The sequence below is a fragment of the Triticum aestivum genome, chromosome 4A (assembly GCF_018294505.1).
Source record: "Triticum aestivum cultivar Chinese Spring chromosome 4A, IWGSC CS RefSeq v2.1, whole genome shotgun sequence".
Taxonomy (NCBI): domain Eukaryota; kingdom Viridiplantae; phylum Streptophyta; class Magnoliopsida; order Poales; family Poaceae; genus Triticum; species Triticum aestivum.
Window position 1 is genome coordinate 600,161,687 of NC_057803.1, and position 20,589 is coordinate 600,182,275.

The window sequence follows — 20,589 nt, forward strand, 5'->3', positions numbered from 1 at the left end:
AATGTGTTTTCTGATCCCTTGTGGCTCAAGGTCACTAAGGGACTTTTGTTAAGCTCTTTGAGTAGCTCCATGCCATACTTTATTTTGCCATGTTCAGGTCCTGTAGCATATAGTTTTCATGCTCCGAAGAGTGCTATCTGATCTAAAATTCCAGACAAGTGTTAATTTCACTAAGTCTGAGATCTGTTTGTCAAATGCATTTTTGCCATGCTTGTTTGAACCTGTTAATGGATGAATTGGCCGTAGCTCAATGCTAGACTTTTGTTAAGCATAATGCACCCCTGCCATGTATTTTGATGCCATGTTTGGGTGCTGTAGCATGTTTATCTTGTTGCATTTAGATGGCTACTTGCTGTAAATCACAAAACGTGGTCATATTTGAATTGCTTGCCATTTCCAAACCGTAACTCCGATTCCGACGTTCTTTATATCGTTTTTAAGCGATTTCATCTCATCTTTCCAGTGTCACACTTGGATTTCCAAGTTGAGGCCAGGTTCATGCATTCCTTGTCACATCATGCATATGCATCGCATACCGCATCCCGCATATCATGCCATGTTTATGTGTTGGTTGTTTACTATGTTATGTGCTTCTTTTCCGGTGTTGGCTTCTTCGAGTTGGTTCTGATAACGTCGCGTTGTGAGGACCCGTTCGTCTACGTTCCGTTTGTCTTCTTCATGGACTCGTTCTTCTTCCTTGCGGGATTTCAGGAAAGATGATCATACCCTCGAAATCACTTCTATATTTGCTTGCTAGATGCTCGCTCATTTGCTATGCCTATGCTGCAATACCTACCAGTTGCTGATCATGCCTCCCATATTGTTGAACCAAGCCTCTAACCCACTTTGTCCTAGCAAACCGTTGTTTGGCTATGTTACCGCTTTGCTCAGCCCCTCTTATAGCGTTGTTAGTTGCAGGTGAAGATTGAAGTTTGTTCCTTGTTGGAACATGGAGATGTTGTTCCTTATTGGAACATGGAGATGTTGTTCCTTGTTGGAACATGTTTACTTGTTGGGATATCACAATATATCTTATTTAATTAATGCATCTATATACTTGGTAAAGGATGGAAGGCTCGGCCTTATGCCTGGTGTTTTGTTCCACTCTTGCCGCTCTAGTTTCCGTCATATCAGTGTTATTTTCCCGGATTTTGCGTTCCTTACGCGATTGGGTTATAATGGGAACCCCTTTGACAGTTCGCTTTGAATAAAACTCCTCCAGCAAGGCCCAATCTTGGTTTTACCATTTGCCACCTAGCCTCTTTTTCCCTTGGGTTAGGCCAGCCCAAGGGTCATCTTTATTTTAACCCCCTGGGCTAGTTCTCCTCTGAGTGTTGGTCCAACCCAGAGCACCGTGCAGGGCCATCCCTTGGCAACTTGGGTTACGTCGGCTCCTGTACGCTTAGCTTATCCGGTGTGCCCTGAGAACGAGATATGTGCAGCTCCTATCGGGATTTGTCGGCACAGCGGGTGGTCTTGCTGGACTTGTTTTACCATTGTCGAGGATGCCTTGTAGAACCGGGATACTGAGTCTGATCGGAATGTCTCGGGAGGAGGTCTATTCCTTCATTGACCGTGAGAGCTTGTCATGGGCTAAGTTGGGACACCCCTGCAGGGATTGGAACTTTCGAAAGTCGTGCCTGCGGTTATGGGCAGATGGGAATTTGTTAATGTCCGGTTGCAGAAAACCTGAAGTTGACCTTAATTAAAATACATCAACCGCGTGTGTTACCGTGATGGTCTCTTTCCGGCGGAGTCCCGAAAGTGAACACGGTGTTGGAGTTATGCTTGACGTAGGTTGTTCTAGGATCACTTCTTGATCATACTTTTATCGACCGTGCTTTGCCTTCTCTTCTCGCTCTCATTTGCGTATGTTAGCCACCATATATGCTAGTCGCTTGCCGCAGCTCCACCTCACCCTTTGACCTTACCCATAAGCTTAAATAGTCTTGATCGCGAGGGTGTGAGATTGCTGAGTCCCCGTGGCTCACAGATACTTTCAAAACCAGTTTGCAGGTGTCGATGAGTCCGTACAGATGACGCAACCAAGCTCAGGAGGAGCTCAATGAAGATCTTGTCCTTTGTGTTGTTTCGTTATAGTTGAGCAGTAGTGGGGCCCAGTTGGGGTCGATCGGGGACCTTTGTCGCATTTGGGGTTTTTCTTTTATTTTGGTTCCCTAGTTGGATCTTGATTGTATCTGGATGATGTAATGCTTTATTTATGTAATTGTGTGAAGTGGCGATTGTAAGCCAACTATGTATCTTTTCCCTTATGTATTACATGGGTTGTGTCAAGATTGCCTCACTTGCGACATTGCTTTCAATGCGGTTATGTCTCTAAGTCGTGCTTCGACACGTGGGAGATATAGCCGCATCGAGGGCGTTACAAGTTGGTATCAGAGCCAATCCTCTGATACCAACTTTTGCCCAAAGGATGACAAAGCTTTGCAGCGCCTAAAGGTTTTGCAAAGTTTTGCTGTTGACGCATGGGTTGCAGACGCGGTTTTTTCCGGTGGAGCAACGGATTTTCCTTGAGTTACATTATATATTGATTGCGTAGGTGGTCTGGACGAGATGGATTATAGCCACTCGTAGCATTTTTAGATTTAATTATAATTGTAATAATGATATAAATAATAATAAAGAAGGAAAAAGATGGTAGGAAGCCGCCGGGTAATTCCTGGGCCGCGGGAGGCGCCACCTCCGCCTCTCGTTTGGGCGACGTGGCGCGCATCGGGCGGGGACTCGTCTCGCCTTCCTCCTCCACCACCACCACCGGACGAGAAACAGAGAGGGCCAATAGAAAAATCCCCTCTTTTCCATCAATCAATCGCGTGGAGGAAAAGAGAGGAAGAAGGAGGAAGGAACCGACGAACCACAAGCTAATCCTCTCCCCTCCGCTCCAATCCTCGCCGCCTCCCTCGCCGGGACGCTACGCCACGGTACGGTACGGTGCGCCGCCTCTTCTTCCCCCTTATCCCCTCCCCTCCTCTCGGAGAGGAACCGGCCCAACCCAACGCAACCGAATCGAATCCGGGGGAGGGGCGGCTGTTCATCTATAGATAGATTGATTGGTCCCAAATCGAATCCTTCTCGTTGATTAGGAGGAGGATTAGGTGCTCTGTTTTCGTTGCCGCGGTTGGTTCCGCCGTTGCTCTCTTTTGTTCGCTTCCTGCCATGGTTTCCTGTCTTCTTCCTCCCGCGGATTGGGGTTCTGACTCCTGACCGGTCTCCCTCTCCTTCTTCTTCTTGCAGCGCGGGATCAGCAATAAAGCAGAGGAATTTCGGGCGGAGGAGCTCAGGGATCTCGTTGCTCCTTCTTCTACTTCTTCTTCTTGATTGATCGGCTGGTAGGCGCGCGGGCCGGGCGGATCCAGCGGCAGCCATGATGATGGTGGACACGGTCAGCGCCAGCACCTCCTTCATCGCGCGCCACCCCTTCGACCACCACCGGCCCCGCCGGACGCTGCTCCACGTCGTCAGCTGCCGCCCCCTCCGCACGCCCTTCGCGGGCCGCCGTCTCGTGGCCCGGGTGCCCAGGCCGGAGCGGCAGCGGCTCGCGGACTGGCCCGTCAGGGCGCTGGCAGCCGTCGGGTTCACCAAGGAGGCCGTCCCGCGGAAGGAGTTCCGGGGGATCCCCGGGGACGGCGACAACGGATTAAGGACCGACGACGACGCCCCCCCAGCGGCGACGCCGTCCTGGCCACCGCGGAACAGGGCGGACGACCCCAGCCTGCACAACCCGCTGCTGCGTCTCGAGCGGATGGGCTGTGGCTGGGTCGGCGTCATCTTCGAGTGGGAGGGCGTGGTGGTGGAGGACGACACGCGGTTGGAGCGGCAGGCGTGGCTGACCCTTGCCGAGGAGGAGAGCAAGTCGCCGCCGCCCGCGTTCGTCCTCCGGCGGGTCGAGGGGATGAAGGCAGAGCACGCCGTCTCCGAGGTGCTCTGCTGGTCCCGGGACCCCTCTGAGCTGCGGCGCCTGGCGGCCCGCAAGGAGGAGATCCATGGCGGGCTCCGCGGCGCCGCCAGCCAGATGCGGGACGGGTCGAGGGAGTTCATGAGCACGCTGGTCAACTACAAGATCCCCCTCGCCGTCGCCTCCACGAGGCCCCGCAAGGCCGTGGAGGCGGCCATCGAGGCCGTCGGCGCGCGTGGGTTCTTCGACGCCGTGGTGGCGGCGGAGGACGTGTACCGGGGCAAGCCCGACCCGGAGCTGTTCCTCTACGCCGCGCAGCTGCTGGGCTTCATCCCCGAGCGCTGCGTCGTGTTCGGCAACTCCAACTCTGCCGTGGAGGCCGCGCACGACGCCCGCATGAAGTGCGTGGCCGTCGCAAGCAAGCACCCCGTCTACGAGCTCGGAGCCGCCGACCTTGTTGTGAAGCGGCTCGATGAGCTCTCCATTGTTGACCTCAAGAACCTCGCCGACATCGACTCCCCTGAGTTTGGCATGGAGCCTGAGCCGGAGATGGAGGAGGAGGAGGACGAGGCGCCACCGTCGACCGCCGTGGGTGTCGACGATATATTCTTGTAGGAGGAGACTCAGGAGCCGCCGGTATGTATGTACATTTGATTTGGGTTGGCCCTTCTCCTGCTGCACGTGTGTATGATGGATAATTCATGATAGCGATCAGGAAGGAAGGAAGGGCTTTATTATCTATCCTTCTAATCCGTGTTAGGTTGTGTTATGTACATGGAATGTATCTTTAGAACTCACACAAACTGTATATATACTTGGAAAAAAAATGGGTACTATATATACGTCGGTGCATCTGAACTGCATTACCTTCCTGGTGTGGATGGTGTAATAGCTCAGAAGAAGGAACATATGTTTATTTGCAGTGAATAACAGAACTACATATGCTACTTGTTCCTACTTTTGAGCAGTAATCTCGTTCGCTTTAGGTCTTTTATACGAAACCAAAGAGTCTTGCATTGCTTTTGATTTTGAGGATCCAACGAATATCTATTCCTGCGTGATGATGTTCTGTTGATCGGAATTCTATAAGACACACTGAACGTTAGTCTCACGGATGGTGGGTCTGTTTGCAAAAGAAAACGCAATGTATTGTTTCCTCTTTGGTAAAATGAGAAGGTCCTTGTACTCTTTGGAAGAATTACATATGTTAACTGGTTGTTGCCTGCTCTGTTTCCTGCTTGGAGCAGCAATTTTTTTCGCTTTTATCTGATGGAAAGAAGTGTTCCAATTGCCTGGGATAGATTTTGTGGGTCCAATGAGTATTATTCCTGTGTGATGATGTGCTGTTGATCAGAATTATGTTCTTACTTGCAAGGGTATATTATCAAGATCTCCCATTGTTGTTTACAATTTTGGGGATCCACTGAAATGTTAATCATGTCTGTGGTGTATTCTTAGCTAGAATCCTGAATCACGAGTGAATTACACCTGTTACTGCCGCCTGCTATACTAGTATATATTTTCCTACTTGAAACAGGAATTGTTTTCCCTTAATTCATGGGACGAAAAGGTCTCCAATTTCTTTGTATTTTCGAGGAACCCACAAGTATTTGTATCTGTAATTTTGTGTGATGCACTTTAACCAGAATTGCATAGGGCCACTGTAGGTCAGTTAGTGTAAGGCATCTGAACTGCTGTGCTTCCTGATGTGATGATGATGCACTGTGGATCAGAATCCTGTAGGATCCACCGAGTGTTTGTGTCAAGGATGATGATGATACATCAGGGAGGCATCTAAACTACACTCCTTCCTGATGTGATGTGTGTAGCTCAGATGGACATTCGTGTTTTGTTGCTGCTACTTTGAGAATTATATTATGATGAAAAGGAAAGGTACTTGTATTGCTTACAACTTTGAGAATTATATTATGCCTATGTGATGTACTGTATTGTTTAGTCAGGATTCCGTAGAGCCACCGAGTGAACGGTGTTGTCAGGGATGAACAGGCGCAGCCAGTCAAGGCAGCGCTTGGTTGAACCTCTCTTGCTTGTGGATGGTACCTGTCATTCAGCAAGCAAACCACCAGCAGTAGACTGGGTTGAGTTGGTGCCTGGTCCAAACTCCAAACTCCAAACTGAGCAATTGACCACTGTGATGCTCCTAGTTCTTATACTTTTTGTTTCTTCTATGTATCCACCGGTAGTTTTTATGCTCAGAAGATGGATTTATTTGCAGCGAAATAGCAGACGTACATCATGTGTTAGTTGTCTATTTGGACATATGTACATCTGAACTGCACTACTTCCTGAGGTCTGATGTGATGTGTATAGCTCAGATGGATACATGCCTACCTGCAATGGAAACTGGGAAAGGCTGAATTGCACATGCCACTTGCATGTGCTATTCTGTTCTGTTCCTACTTGCAGTAACAGTGTCAAAACATTCACAATTTTGGGGATCCAGTGAATGTTATTATGTGTGTGATGTGCTTTAATCAGATTCCGAGTGACCATCGAATGCCATTGTCGCGGGTGATAATAGCTCGGCGAAAACATATCTCGAGTGTCTGAACATGGTGACGGCGCGGCCACTCAGTTCAGATGCACCCAATGTTTTTAAGTTCAACAGTTCAGTTGATCAGGCACAAGTGAAAGTTTTCGTCAAGTATGATGAGTTTGTGAAGGAAAGAAAGGCGATGACGCAGAAAGACAGACACTCAATTGTCAAATCCACATCCAGAAGTCAAGTCAGTGCTTGTTTAGATAACTGTCGAAACATTGTACTCCATGTGGATAAGCAAACAACTAGTAGTAATGTAAGCTAGAAAGAGTTTGGATGATTGGTGCTGCAGATTTGGGCAAACTAGACTAAACAATTGGGCACTGTGATGGATGCTGATGCTCCCTTGCAATGCACATGTATTATAAGTTTATTTATAACCCCCCATCTAATCTAATACTCTATAACCATATGGATTACGAGCAGTAAAGTAATCTGATGTTTCGCTCCGAGTCGATCACTCGCATACAATGTTTCGCTCGGCGACCCACTTGGAAGTTTGCAAATGAGAATAGAAAGTGAAGATTGTTTGTTGTTTGTGAATGTCATTAGTAATGTCAATGCTATTCGTTGGCTACTTGTGATTCAGCAAATCACTGGTACTGCTGGCTGACTAAACTAGGAGAAGGAGCTGCTGGTGTAGTCCGAACCGAAAAAGCGTGATACATGAGTACTCCTAGTTAAGAAGATGATGATACTCTCTGTAAAAAAAGTGTGTTGTGCGGATGAATATGGTGATGATGTGGCTGCTCGGTTCACACATCCCCAGTGTTCCACTGAACAATTCACTTTGTCTACTTTGAGTATGCAGTGAGTATTTATGCTCATGCATTGTATTGCTATAATCAGACTGAAGTGAATGTTTTTGTCAAAAAAGGGTGATGACTTTGTCCAAGGTGATGATGCAGACAGACTACTCAATTCACATCAGAGTCAGTGGTTCACTGGATCTGTCTCTTCCACTAGCGGATAAGCAAACCACTTGTAGTAAAGTAAGCTAGGAAGAGCTGGATGGCTGGCGGCCTAGTACAAACTCCAAACTAATCAATTGACCATTGTGATTGATGATGATGCGCACTTGCAATGCATCTGGGACATAAGTTTATAATCGCCATTTTATCTGTGAAAAAGGGTTTTGTCTCCCTGTGCACAACATCTGGTGATCATGCGAAAAACTCCCGCCGGTGGGGTGGCTCAACGCGGCGACGACGCAGACCGCTCAGTCGATCAATTACACCTAATGAATGTATCGTTCAGCAATCCACATGAGCGAAAAATGTCCACCATTTGCAAAGAAGTAAGAAACTGAATTACAAAGCCGCTTTCTCTTTCGTATATCAGGACCTTCCATTGTTGTGTTTGGGGATTCACTGGACATCATTGATGTCTATGTCCGTTCCGAATTTACTTGTCGCAGATATGGATGTATCTAGATGTATTTGAGTTGTAGATACATCCATTTCTGCGACAAGTAATTTGGAACGGAGGGAGTAGTAAGAATTTGAGCCTGAATCCTGAAAAGCCACCGGCTGCAACGCTCTTCGTTGGTTTTTAGCTGTGATTCAGCAAACCACTTCCAGCTGACTAAAACCAGGTGGTGTCGCCCACGCCTTTTGTTTCAGTTGATCCAGTTTTTTTTTTTTTGTTTCAGCATGCGGCGAGTATTATGTTGATGTTGATCAGACAAAAGTGGATGTCTTGGACAGGTATGATGAGTTTGTGAAAGAAAGGTGATGATGCAGAGACAGATTAGCCAAATTCGCATCTGGACTGAACAATTGGCCACTGTGATGGTAATGCTCGCTTGCAATGCATATGGAATTATGGATCATGACCACAGAGCATGGTAAAGCTCCAAGATCCATCTTCAGATTAAGCAGCACTTGGATGTTGTTATGGCCATGGTCCTCATCCTGAAGAGTGGGAGAACCAGTACAGCACTGAATGTTCCTTGGCACTGATGATGTTGTCTCTGTTGCTTAGAGGCTGGCTGGTCTCCCTGTCCACGCCCAACATGATCGTGCCGAAAATGCCCGCCCGGTGGCTTGACACGGCGATGGCTTGCACCTGATGAATGAATGAATGTTTCGGTCGGCAGTCCACTTGATCCGTGCCCGTTTGCAAAGAGAGAAAAAGGAGCTTGATCCATGCCTATGTGATATGTTCTTCTTCGTCTACTGCTTGTGGCTCAGCAAATCACTAGCACCAACTTCTGGCTGACTGAGTAAGCCAGTAGGAGGTGCCGAGCTGCTGGAAACTGAAGAATTGGATTGGATTGACCACCGTGAAGGTGCTCTGACACTGAGACTGGGAAGAGGAGCAGGGTCGCATGGGTGGCAGGGTGTGGTGACCATGGCGACGGCCGGCCGGCCACATGCGCCCCACGTGCCGGGCCGTTCCGCGCCATCCCGGCCGTCCGTCGCCCACACGTGTCGCCGCGCCGTGCCACCGTGCCAGCCATAACCCGGTCGCACGCCTCGCACGCGCCAACCCTAGCGTGCACGCGTGCCCTGCCCCTTCCCCACACGGCACGGCGGCGCGTCGGCCCGATCGATGCTGCGGCTGGATCCAGGGGAAGAGGACGAGGAGATGGGCGGCGGGGCAGTGAAGGAGGAAGGGGAGGACGACTTCTTGGTGGCCGGCGACGAGCAGCGGCCTCCGGAGCAGAGCAGGCGGAGGGGGAGGGGGAGGGAGGAGAAGGAGCGGACCAAGGCGCGGGAGCGGCGGCGGCGGGCGGTGACGGGGCGGATCCTGGCGGGGCTGCGGCGGCACGGCGGCTTCGGGCTGCGCTCCCGCGCCGACGTCAACGAGGTGGTCGCCGCGCTCGCCCGCCACGCCGGCTGGGTCGTCCTCCCCGACGGCACCACCTTCCCCCAGGCGAGCCACTCCATTCCATCCCATTCCATTCATTTTTCCTCTCTTCTATAGCTTGGCTCAGTCGCCATGCCAGCTCAGCAAGTGAGCTCGAGTGAGCACTGTACACTCACACATTTATGACGTCATAAACAGGCTGTCTAGTCGTACAATACGGTGTATTCCGGTTTATTTCCGCCTTTGAAAAGTTACATACTCTCTCCGTTCCTAAATATAAGTCTTTTTAGACATTTCAAATGGAATATAACCTATAAATGTATGTAGACATATTTTAGAGCGTAGATTCACTTATTTTGCTCCGTATGTAGTCACTTGGTGGAATCTATAAAAAGAATTATGCTCCCTCCGTTCGGAATTACTTGTCGCAGAAATGGATGTATCTAGATGTATTTTAGTTCTAGATACATCCATATCCGAGACAAGTAATTCCGAACGAAGGGAGTATTTAGGAACGGAGGGAGTACATGAGATTGTTATAAGTACTTCCTCCGTTCTATGTTGGATCAGGTGCTGGGTTCATAGATGACAGATATGGTTTCCTCCTTCGGCGTTTTAGTCGTATGGGGGTGCCGGATCTGGAATTTGATGACGATGATGTGTCCGGTGTGTTGCCTCGGTCTGACTTGCTCAATGATAACATTTTCGGTTTTAATGAGCCACCTTAAAAATCCGCAAAACTCAGCCTCGTTTAGTTTGGACGAGGAGGTGACTCGCCCTTTTTCTTTTTGATGGTTGCCGTGGTGGTGTCAGAGGCATTTGACGAGCGTTGGTATATAATTCAGATGATTCTCCGGCCTTACTTTTTTTGTAAAATTTATTTTTGACCGGTGTTTATGGGCTAATGTTATGCCTTTTTTCAGTTTCCTCAGATCAGCGTGTACGTGACTTGTATTATGATAATTATAATAGACGAGATGTATTATCATTAAAAAATATAGTTAGTTGCCCCTAAAAAGATGTATCATTAGAAAAGGTGATTTGGGAAGGAGGTAATACGAGAGTATACTCCCTCCTTTCCGGTTTATAAGGCTTAATTCAAAAATCTCACCAACCAAGATAGATGGTGAGTGGTAGAATATTTTTTGTAATTTGCAAAAGGACTCAATTAATGCTTTTATTTTCTTCAGAAAAGATTTGCAAAAGGACTCAATTAATGCTTTTGTTTTCTTCAGAAAAGTATGTTTACCAATGCATTAATTACAATGCATGCATGCATAAATTACATGCATTGGTCAATTTTCTCTTAATACTTGCATGCAATGATTTAATGCACCTTGAAATCTGAACATGTAATGGGAAACAACCAAATTGAGTCTTGTAAAATGAGAAAACTAAAATTTTGAGATAAGCCCTATAAACTCGAAAGGAGGGAGTATTATTTTGTCCCTGCAAAAAGAAAAAAGAGTATTATTTTGGCGGGATTAAAAGAAAAGAACGGATTTTTGCTGGCCGTCCATGGCCGCAAGCCCGCAAAGGGAGGTGGGGGAAGGAAGACGGCGCGGGATCACGGGCTGCTGCTCCCGGTCCCCGGCCGCTCCCGGCTCCCGAGGGCGCGCTCCACCGCCACCTCCCCCTTCTTCTTCCTCCCTCCCATTCCAAGATCCAACGCTAACTGCTCCTCCTCCTGCTCGTACTCTGCTCCTCCAGACGGCGCGCCCCGCCATGCTCGCACCGGCCCTCTCCCTCCCCGCCCCCTCCGCCGCCGCCGCCACGCCGACGCTGCTCCCGGTCTCCTCCTCCTCCTGCGCGCCAGGCATCGCCGTCCCGCCTCTCGCCGCGCGCCCGATCTCGCGCCGCGCCGGGTGCGCCCCCGCGCTCCGGACCGCCGCCGCCTCCTCGCCCTTCGCGGTGCCGCGCGCCGTGCCCGAGGGCGGCCCCGCGTCGCCGCTGCTCGCCGTGCCGGTGCCCGACGACGAGGACGCCGACGCCGCCATGGACGGCGGCGACGGGGGCGAGCAGACCGGCCTCGCGACGCGCCCGGCGGCGGCCGTCGTGGCCCCGCCGCGGCCGCCGCCCGAGCGGGACTTCGCCGGCACGCCCTACGTGCCCGTCTACGTCATGCTCCCGGTAATCCAGATACCATTCTCTTCTTTCACGTTGAGCTCCATGTGTGCGTTGTGTTTGATGACATTGGCCGCAATTGCTGACCCCGCCTTCGTCATTTGTAGCTCGGGGTGGTGACCGTGAAGGGCGAGGTGGCGGAGGCGGACGAGCTGGTGGCGCAGCTGCGGGTGCTCAAGGCGGCGGGCGTCGACGGCGTCATGGTCGACTGCTGGTGGGGCAACGTCGAGGCGCACCGGCCGCAGGAGTACAACTGGGCCGGCTACAAGCGCCTCTTCCACATCATCAGGGACCTCAAGCTCAAGCTGCAGGTCACACATCCATCCATTTCCGAATCAAATTATTAGTGTCTTGCAATAAAGATGCACATATCATGAATTTGAGTTTCCTTTGCTGAATTTTGCTATTCTGATTGATATAACTTAGGTGGTCATGTCGTTCCATGAATGCGGAGGCAATGTCGGAGATGACGTGTCCATTCCTCTCCCGGAATGGGTGATAGAGATCGGAAAGAGCAACCCGGACATCTACTTCACCGACAGGGAGGGAAGGCGTAATACGGAGTGCCTCTCGTGGGGCATCGATAAAGAAAGGGTTCTACAAGGCCGAACTGCGGTCGAGGTACGATCATTTCACTGTATCCCAATGGATGATAAGTGGGAATTGGAGAAACCAGGGGGGAACTTTATATTTGTATGCATGCTTACTCATCTCTTGATCTCGAATTTCCACCAAATTGCTGCACTCTGTTTTTGAATTGACTCCCATTTCCCAACTACTTGAACCCTGCAAAAGCTTTTCCAACTAATGCCCTCTAAATTATGCTTTAGGTGAATCTGTTACTTCTTGTGAATTCATTAGTTCTCTAAATGTGCAATGCCACCTTCCTGAATTCGTGTGCACTTGATATACAAATGGTCCAGGGAACATGAGATTTATCACCAACACCCTGTTTATACATACTTAGGCCCTGTTTGGATCACCGTTTTCGTTTTAAATACCTCCGTAAAAATTACATGCCACGGTCAGTCGTTTTGTTTACGGCCGGAAATTGCTCATTAGCTGTTAAGTTGCACCTGTAAACAAAACACCTCCGTGTTATTTTACACCCATCCCAAGTGCGGCCTTAATACATAGTAATAAAGAAGGAACTGCTGTAGTCTGTTTTAGAGGGTCTTGAATAAAGAAGCTGCACCTGCTGTATATTTTCCATGTGTTCTAGTTTTATAGTGGGTATATCATGAAACTTAAATGTCGGCTTTCTGTGTTTAAGATTTTCAGTTTATCGGAGGGTTATATGTGTTTCTCCATTTCACCCCCATTAATCATTGCAGGTGTACTTTGACTTCATGAGAAGCTTCCGAGTAGAATTTGACGAGTATTTTGAGGATGGGATCATTTCAGAAATTGAGGTTGGACTAGGTGCTTGTGGAGAGTTACGGTATCCATCTTATGCAGCAAACCATGGCTGGAAATACCCTGGCATTGGAGAGTTTCAGGTAAAGCTTCATCTCTACACTTTATCTTTCAGGGGTCATTTTCTACTTAAAGGTATATTGGCATTGCCAATCCGTGCTATATCATCTATATCTCGTCAAGTTTCTTATAGCATAAGAGGGGTATCAGTTGAGGATGTATTTTGCTCCAGTGCTATGACAGGTACTTGCAGAAAAATCTGAGGAGGGCCGCAGAAGCACGGGGACACGCCATGTGGGCAAAGTCACCAGACAACGCTGGCCACTATAATTCTGAACCAAACAACACTGGATTCTTCTGTGACGGAGGAGATTATGATAGCTATTATGGCCGGTTCTTCCTCAACTGGTACGCCCAGGTGCTGCTGGATCATGCGGACCGCGTGCTGATGCTAGCCAGGTTGGCCTTTGAAGGCTCAGCTATTGCTGTCAAGGTCAGTCATAATCGTCAGTTAGTTACTTCATAAAGCATCAGTACCTCTTGACATCTGTATCGGGGGCATTTTGATCTTCCTAGTGTTGAGATAAACTTGTTTTCGCATGCGAAATAAACTAAATGATCTGACATCAAGATTTGCTCCTGTGACATGAACAGGTGTCAGGCATACACTGGTGGTACAAAACTGCCAGCCATGCTGCTGAGCTGACTGCTGGGTTCTACAACCCATGTAACCGCGACGGCTACGCTCCAATTGCTCAAGTATTGAAAAAGCATGGTGCGGCTTTGAACTTCACCTGCGTTGAACTGCGCACCATGGATCAGCATGAGGTGTACCCCGAGGCCTTGGCTGATCCAGAGGGCTTGGTATGGCAGGTACGGGGCCTTCTACATTTTTTAGATAAAAAAGGGACCTTCTACGTTTACAGAGATGCTTATCATTCACTTTCACATTTTCTTAGCGGTATTTTAGAGTGCTAGTTTACTCTCTGGTTAGTGAATCTCTCTGACTTGAGCAACTAGTTGGTAGGGTTTTGTGCGAACATTCGGTTTCGTAAATCATGTAGCCAACTGAATTCTTCTGTTCATTACTTGAGAGCAGCTATCTTGATGATAGTATACCAGTTTTTGATCTGTTGGATTATTGTTTGTTATTCAGGTGCTGAATGCTGCATGGGATGCCGGGATACAAGTGGCCAGCGAGAACGCTCTGCCTTGCTATGACAGGGACGGCTTCAACAAGACACTGGAGAACGCCAAGCCGCGGAACGACCCCGATGGGCGGCACCTGTTCGGGTTCACCTACCTGAGGCTCTGCAGCACCCTCTTCGAGGGACCCAACCTCCCGGAGTTTGAGCGTTTCGTCAAGAGGATGCACGGTAAGATTACATGACCCGCATCCCAGTTTTTCGTCAAGAGTTTGAGCGTTTCGTCTCTTGTCATAGCTGCATACATGACCCGCATCCCAGTTTTTCACCCGCCTCTCGTATACCACTGCTGGTAATGACGATTTCTTTCGGTCTTCTTTGCAGGCGAAGCGGTTCATGACCTGAGGGCGTAGATTGTCAGCATGTTACATACATAAGTACATATATAGAAGACATTCTTGTTGTCCCGGGCCTTTGTTATGGTTCTCATTGGGGAACCACATGTGCCATTTTTGTCTCGTGATAGGTTGATATTTGAGCTATATATTGAACCGAATAACGCCGCTCCAAGATGTAAACCATATATATCTTTCGTGCTTATAGTCCTAGTCATCAAGCTCGAGGATCATAAGTTGGTTTGCCTGTCGAGTGGCTAAGAACGCCGTGAGCATCGCGTCGGGTCATAGCTTCTGTAAAAGGTTTGAGGCTGTGCGATAAAAATGCTGACGCTGTTCTCTCTCTCTCTCTCTCTCTCTCTCTCTCCTGTGATGCTCTTAGTTAAGCAGCATGATTCTTTTTTTTGTTTGGTATTGATATGTTTGTGTCATGTCTTCTTTTCTTGATGGAGAGGGACGCCAATTTTTAAAGCTGCAATGCTCGAAAGCGGCCCAGGGCATGGCCCAATCCTGGGGCCGCCATTGTATGCAATTTTCTATTAAAGAAACCATCAGAAGTCCAGTACAAGTAACCAGAACACAGACCCGAACATCCAACACATCTAAAGCAAATATCCAGCCGCCTCCTGCAGCCACAACTTGCTAGACCAAGCAGACACAACAACTTGCTAGACCAAGCAGACACAACGATCCATCTATTACAATTCTACCAAAAGGAAGCCAAGCATCTAGAAACGGACGTCTAGATAAGAAGGTCCATTCCCATGGAGACGCGCACCATCACATATGTAGCCGCGGCACGCCAAAACGCCACCCTTGTGAAGCCCTGTATATCTCACTTGCCACCTGTTCGACGAGTCTTGCTCCCAGCATCAACATTTTTTCTTCTGGGCCCTTTCTCTGCAAAACAGCCCAGTCAGTAATCCAATTACACATCCTTTTGATAATCCCATATGGGTCATTTATATTGTTCCCGCCAAAAATAATATCATTTCTGCAATTTCAAATTGCCCAAAGTAAGGCAGAAAAGTGCCAGTCAACACCAGCCTTTTGTCATTCTTGTTAAATTTCTTAAGCCAGTTCCCAAAGCAATCATTCAGATCTCTCGGGATCTGCTTTAAATCAAAAGCACAACCAACCAGACTCCAGATGAGCCTAGCTACCGAACAGGAGAAGAAGAGGTGATCAATGCTCTCCTCTTTTCCACACAGGACACACTGTTTGTCCCCTTTCCACCCTCTCTTTAACATATTATCTCTGGTTAGGATGCTTTTTTTTGTTTAACAGCCATAGGCAAAATTTGATTTTCGCTGGCACCTTTGTTTTCCACAAGAATTTTTGCGGGAAACCCACATCTGTTTTAGTGAGATGGGGGTAAAGGGACTTCACAGAAAATTTCCTATTAGCAGACATCATCCACATAGGTTTATCTTTTCCTCCATACATCAGTATCTCTTCACATCTCTTTTTAAGCTATTCGATAGTTGTTCAGTATCCCCAAACAGAGCTCTTCTAAAAGAGAAGAGATCCCATCCTTTGTCAATGGCTCCCTTGACAGAAATGTTTTGATCATTACTAATGAAGTAAAGAGAAGGGTAGGCCTCTTTCAAAGGTTTGTCATCTACCCACAAATTCTCCCAAAAGCTGGTATTTCTACCATCACCAAGTTTTTTCTTAATATGAGGATAAACAAATTTCCTAATTTTGAGAAGACTGAACCAGAATTGGGAGTCCCCATTTTTATGTTTTATTCCAGACAGACATTTCTCTTTAATATATTTGGCTCTAATTATATTTTTCCAGAGTACATCATCATCCTATAGTTTCCACATCCACTTGGCTAGTAAAGCAATATTAAAGAGTTCCAAATTAGTAACTCCCAGCCCCCTTGCTGTTTTGGGAGACAACAAGTCTTCCATTTGACCAAGTGGTATTTCTTTTTATCTTCTTCAGCTTGCCACACCAACCTAGCCCTATAAAAATCTACCTTTTTCTTTACTTCAGCAGGGAGAAGGTAAAATGACATCATATATATGGGTATGTTGGTAAGACAAGATTGAACCAATGTTACTCTGCCATCTATATTAAGCAATCTCCCCTGTCAGCAAGCACACCTTTTTTCAATTTTCCAGTCATATTTTTCCACATGTTGTTTCTAATTCTTTTACTAGAAACAGGTAAGCCAAGATATTTCAGAGGCATTTCACCAAGGGTGCATGTGAATATCTCCTGATAGACATCACTTTTGTTTTTTTGCTTCCCCAAATAGATATATATCACTTCCACTTTTGTGGAAGTTTATTGTCAGCCCAAACATCTGCTCAAAAGCAGTTAGTATGAATTTGAGATTTCTAGCTGATTCTTCATCATCCTGTATCAGGAATATAGTATCATCAGCATATTGTAGCATATTTACACCATTTTCATGAACATCAGTGAGTACCCTATTATATATCCCTCAGTCCTTGCTTTATCCATTATCAGGGCTAGGACATCTACTGCTAAATCAAATAGCAAAGCAGAAAGAGAGTCCCCTTGTCTGAGCCCTTTGAATGTTTTGAAAAAGGCCCCACACTGTCATTAACCTTCACACCCATGTGTCCCCCTCTCATGGTGTGCATCACCCAATCACACCACTTGTCAGGAAAGTTTTTAAGTTTCAACATCTTGTGAACAAAAGGCCATTTAATCTTATCATATGCTTTTTCAAAGTCAACCTTGAATATCATAGCATTTTGTTTTTTTATTATGGATAGAGTTCAAAGCTTCATGCAAAATAACTACCCCTTGCATAATCTATCTGCATTTTACAAAGGCAGTTTGGATAGGAGAAATTATAGGATAAATCACTTTGCTAAGTCTATTCATCAAGACTTTAGTAATGATTTTGAAACTCACATTCAAAAAACATATAGGTCTAAATTTTTGAATCTGTTTAGCTTCTTTGGTCTTAGGGACCAAGTAATAATCCCATAATTGAGCCTGTCCAAGTCATCTTTTCCACTGTGGAAGCCATCTAATATATTATTCAGGTCATTTTTGACCATCTCCCAAAAGTTTTGATAGAATTCAATGGTAAAACCATCTGACCCTGGACTTTTATTTTTATCCATGGAGAAAACCACATTTTTAATTTCTTCCAAGGAAAAAGGTCTGATCAACTCTTCCTGTGCATGGGAAGAAATCCCCCCAACACCCTGGATATTGAGATTGATATTAGAGATTTATGTTTGCCCAAACAGTTTTTTAAGGACCCAGTAATGTAATCCATGAGCTCTTTATCTCCCTCAATCACCTCCCCATCCTGTTCCAATTTTAGAATTCTATTTTTTTCTTCTCCCATTTACCTTGGCATGATAGTATCTAGTGTTAGAATCACCATCTTTAATTTCTTTATCTTTATATCTTTGTAGCCATTTGATCTCTTCTAGCTTAAGTGGATCTTTCAGCTCCTTTCTTATTTTTTTTGCAACTCCCTATCGTGAGCACAAAGCCCTCTAACTTCAGCATTTTTATCAATTATATCTAGCAAGCTCATCAACTCTTTCTTCCCTTTTCTGTATGCAGCATTTGCATTTAGGACCCATCTTTTGATCTTCTGTCTAATATTCCTTAATTTTTTCTGCCAAGTATCTAGGCTAGATCAATTGCAGTTTATCCCCCAGTTTTTCTCAACAAATTCTTTAAATCCTTCCATCATCATCCAGGCATTTTCAAATATGAAAATAGGGTGAGCAGTCTTATGTTCCCCTGTGTCCAGTAGAAGAGGGGTGTGATCAGAGATCTCCCTCTCCAAAGCATTTACCATGGCCAAAGGGTATTTGTCTTCCCAATCAGGGCAAATTAGAACTCTATCTAACTTTTCCCCTGGTATAATTTCTCCCATTTTACAGGCCCAAGTATAATTTCTCCCATTTATTGGTATACGTCTAAGCCAAGCATGCTCTATTATGCCATTAAACAGAAAACTAAAGTGATCAGTTCCCCTAGTTTGTTTTTTCAGAGATATTTCTGATTATATTAAAGTCCCTTCCAATCACACATGGTAGGGGGTTATCTTGATATATTCTGGATAGCTCAGCTAAAAAAGCTGCTTTTCCTTCTTTTTGAGCATCACCATATACTGTTACTAAGTTCCAGCTAAATTTAGTTTTTTGTCAAATAGAAGCATTCTATTAAAATATGTCCCTTTTTCCACTTGCAGAATATCAAAACAATCATTATTGACTCCTACTAGGATACCACCAGATTTGCCCATAGGAGCAATCCATTCCCAGAGGAAACTTTTTCCTCCAGAAAGGTTATGTAGTTCATTCTTTGAATAATCACTTTTGATAGTTTCTTGTAATCGCACAAAATGAAGATGTTTTTCTACAATTGTATCTCTAACGAAGTTTCTTTTAATATCCTGCCGTATCCCCCTGACATTCCAAAACATTGCTACCTGTCTTTTTTCTTCTTTTTCTTCACCCCTCCTATTAGGATGACATGCTTCCCAGCACTATTGGCTGAGGTGCCAGTCTTCATTTTTTTATTGCTAGAAAAGATCGTTTTTAGATTTTCATAATAGTCCAATTCTAGTTCAGCATCAGAATGGTCATCTCTAGAACACAAATCTTCCAATACAGCATCACCAATGTGAATAGGACTTGGAGAGCTCCCTTCTGCTTTTCCCTCTTCTTTGTTTTTTATACTTCGGAGATATAAATCTCTCCTAGCCTATTCCATATTGGCAATCAGGTCTAGGTTTTCATTGACCAATTCAATAGTACACCCCAACTCAACCCCCACATTATTAGCCATTTCAAATAAGGAAATTCTTTTGTTAGATAAGATGGGTAACTTACCATAATTGTCTTTCTCAACAGCTCTTTCTTTGGCAAGATCTTCAATCCTGGCATCTTTCTTATCCAGATTTCTATCACTCCTTCTAGTTGGCCCATCCTTTTCTTTATCCCTATATTTATCATCTTTAGTAGTAATTCCCAATTTTGATCCCAGGGACTCCATAGAATCTTGACTAGCATTATAATCCACTTGTTCAACATAAGTATCTTCCAATGATAACCCACAAGTATAGGGGATCGCAACAGTTTTCGATAAGTAAGAGTGTCGAACCCAACGAGGAGCTAAATGTAGAACAAATATTCCCTCAAGTTCTATCGACCACCGATACAACTCTACGCACGCTTGACGTTCGCTTTACCTAGAACAAGTATGAAACTAGAAGTACTTTGTAGGTGTTGTTGGATAGGTTTGCAAGATAATAAAGAGTACATAAATAAAAATTAGGGGCTATTTAGATAAAGAAACAATAAAGTAAATATAGCGAGTGTGGAAAAGTGGTGGTAGGAGTTGCGAAATTGCCCCTAAGCAATTGACTACTTTACTAGACCGATAACAAGTATTATGTGGGAGAGGCCACTGCTAGCATGTCATCCCTGACTTGGAATTCTATGCACTTATGATTGGAACTATTAGCAAGCATCCACAACTACTAATGTTCATTAAGGTAAAACCCAACCATAGCATTAAGATATATTGGTCCCCCTTCAATCCCGTATGCATCAATTTCTATGGTAGGTTGAAGCTTCTGTCACTCTTGCCCTCCAATACATAGTCCTATCAACATACAACTAACCCTAGGGTGTGATCCACGCGCGCAATCATATGATGGGCACCAAAGGACAGCAACATAACCACAAGCAAATTAAATCAATCATAGCAATTCATCAACCACTGATAGGACAACGAAAATCTACTCAGACATCATAGGATGGCAACACATCATTGGATAATAATATGAAACATAAAGCACCATGTTCAAGTAGAGGGTACAGCGGGTTGCGGGAGAGTGGACCGCTGTATATAGAGGGGGAAGGTGATGGAGATGTTGGTGAAGATGGCGGAGGTGTTGGTGTAGATCGCGGTGATGATGATGGCCCCCGGTGGCACTTCGGTGCTATCGGAAGCGAGGGGGAGAGAGCCCCCCTCCTTCTTCTTCTTACTTGACCTCCTCCCTAGATGGGAGAAGGGTTTCCCCTCTGGTCCATGGCCTCCATGGCACGGGAGGGGCGAGAGCCCCTCCGAGATTGTATCTGTCTCTCTGTCTCTCTCTGTTTCTGCGTTCTCAGATTCTTCCCTTTCACCGTTTCTTATATTCCTGGAGATCCGTAACTCCGATTGGGCTGAAATTTTGACACGATCTCTATCCGGATATTA

The 20,589-nt window shown here is 46.2% G+C and overlaps 2 protein-coding genes across 5 annotated transcripts; both read left to right on the forward strand.

Moving 5' to 3' along the window:
• The first annotated feature begins 2,701 nt into the window (after positions 1-2,701).
• LOC123087405 (5-amino-6-(5-phospho-D-ribitylamino)uracil phosphatase, chloroplastic) lies at positions 2,702-4,774 on the forward strand. 4 transcript variants are annotated; one of them, XM_044509409.1, is made up of 2 exons: positions 2,702-2,942; positions 3,256-4,774. In XM_044509409.1, the coding sequence occupies exon 2, from the start codon at positions 3,386-3,388 to the stop codon at positions 4,529-4,531; it is 1,146 nt and encodes a 381-aa protein (XP_044365344.1). In that variant the 5' UTR covers positions 2,702-2,942; positions 3,256-3,385; the 3' UTR covers positions 4,532-4,774. The 4 variants fall into 4 exon arrangements, with proteins under 4 accessions (XP_044365344.1, XP_044365342.1, XP_044365341.1 ...); XM_044509407.1 differs by having other exon boundaries at positions 2,748-2,947; XM_044509406.1 differs by having other exon boundaries at positions 2,767-2,952.
• A 4,240-nt stretch (positions 4,775-9,014) lies between these two features.
• On the forward strand, positions 9,015-14,712 carry LOC123087407 (beta-amylase 2, chloroplastic). Its single transcript, XM_044509410.1, has 9 exons — positions 9,015-9,353; positions 10,998-11,417; positions 11,519-11,722; positions 11,838-12,032; positions 12,746-12,910; positions 13,060-13,320; positions 13,482-13,700; positions 13,984-14,203; positions 14,357-14,712. The coding sequence occupies exons 1-9, from the start codon at positions 9,030-9,032 to the stop codon at positions 14,383-14,385; spliced, it is 2,037 nt and encodes a 678-aa protein (XP_044365345.1). The 5' UTR covers positions 9,015-9,029; the 3' UTR covers positions 14,386-14,712.
• Positions 14,713-20,589: the final 5,877 nt, after the last annotated feature.

Excerpts from the sequence above, each read along its gene's own strand:
- LOC123087405 (XM_044509409.1), top strand. The coding sequence starts at position 3,386 with ATGATGATGGTGGACACGGTCAGCGCCAGCACCTCCTTCATCGCGCGC.
- LOC123087407 (XM_044509410.1), top strand. The coding sequence starts at position 9,030 with ATGCTGCGGCTGGATCCAGGGGAAGAGGACGAGGAGATGGGCGGCGGG. Across the intron at positions 11,418-11,518 it reads CCGTCTACGTCATGCTCCCG|CTCGGGGTGGTGACCGTGAA; the intron begins GTAATCCAGATA and ends CGTCATTTGTAG. Across the intron at positions 11,723-11,837 it reads ACCTCAAGCTCAAGCTGCAG|GTGGTCATGTCGTTCCATGA; the intron begins GTCACACATCCA and ends GATATAACTTAG.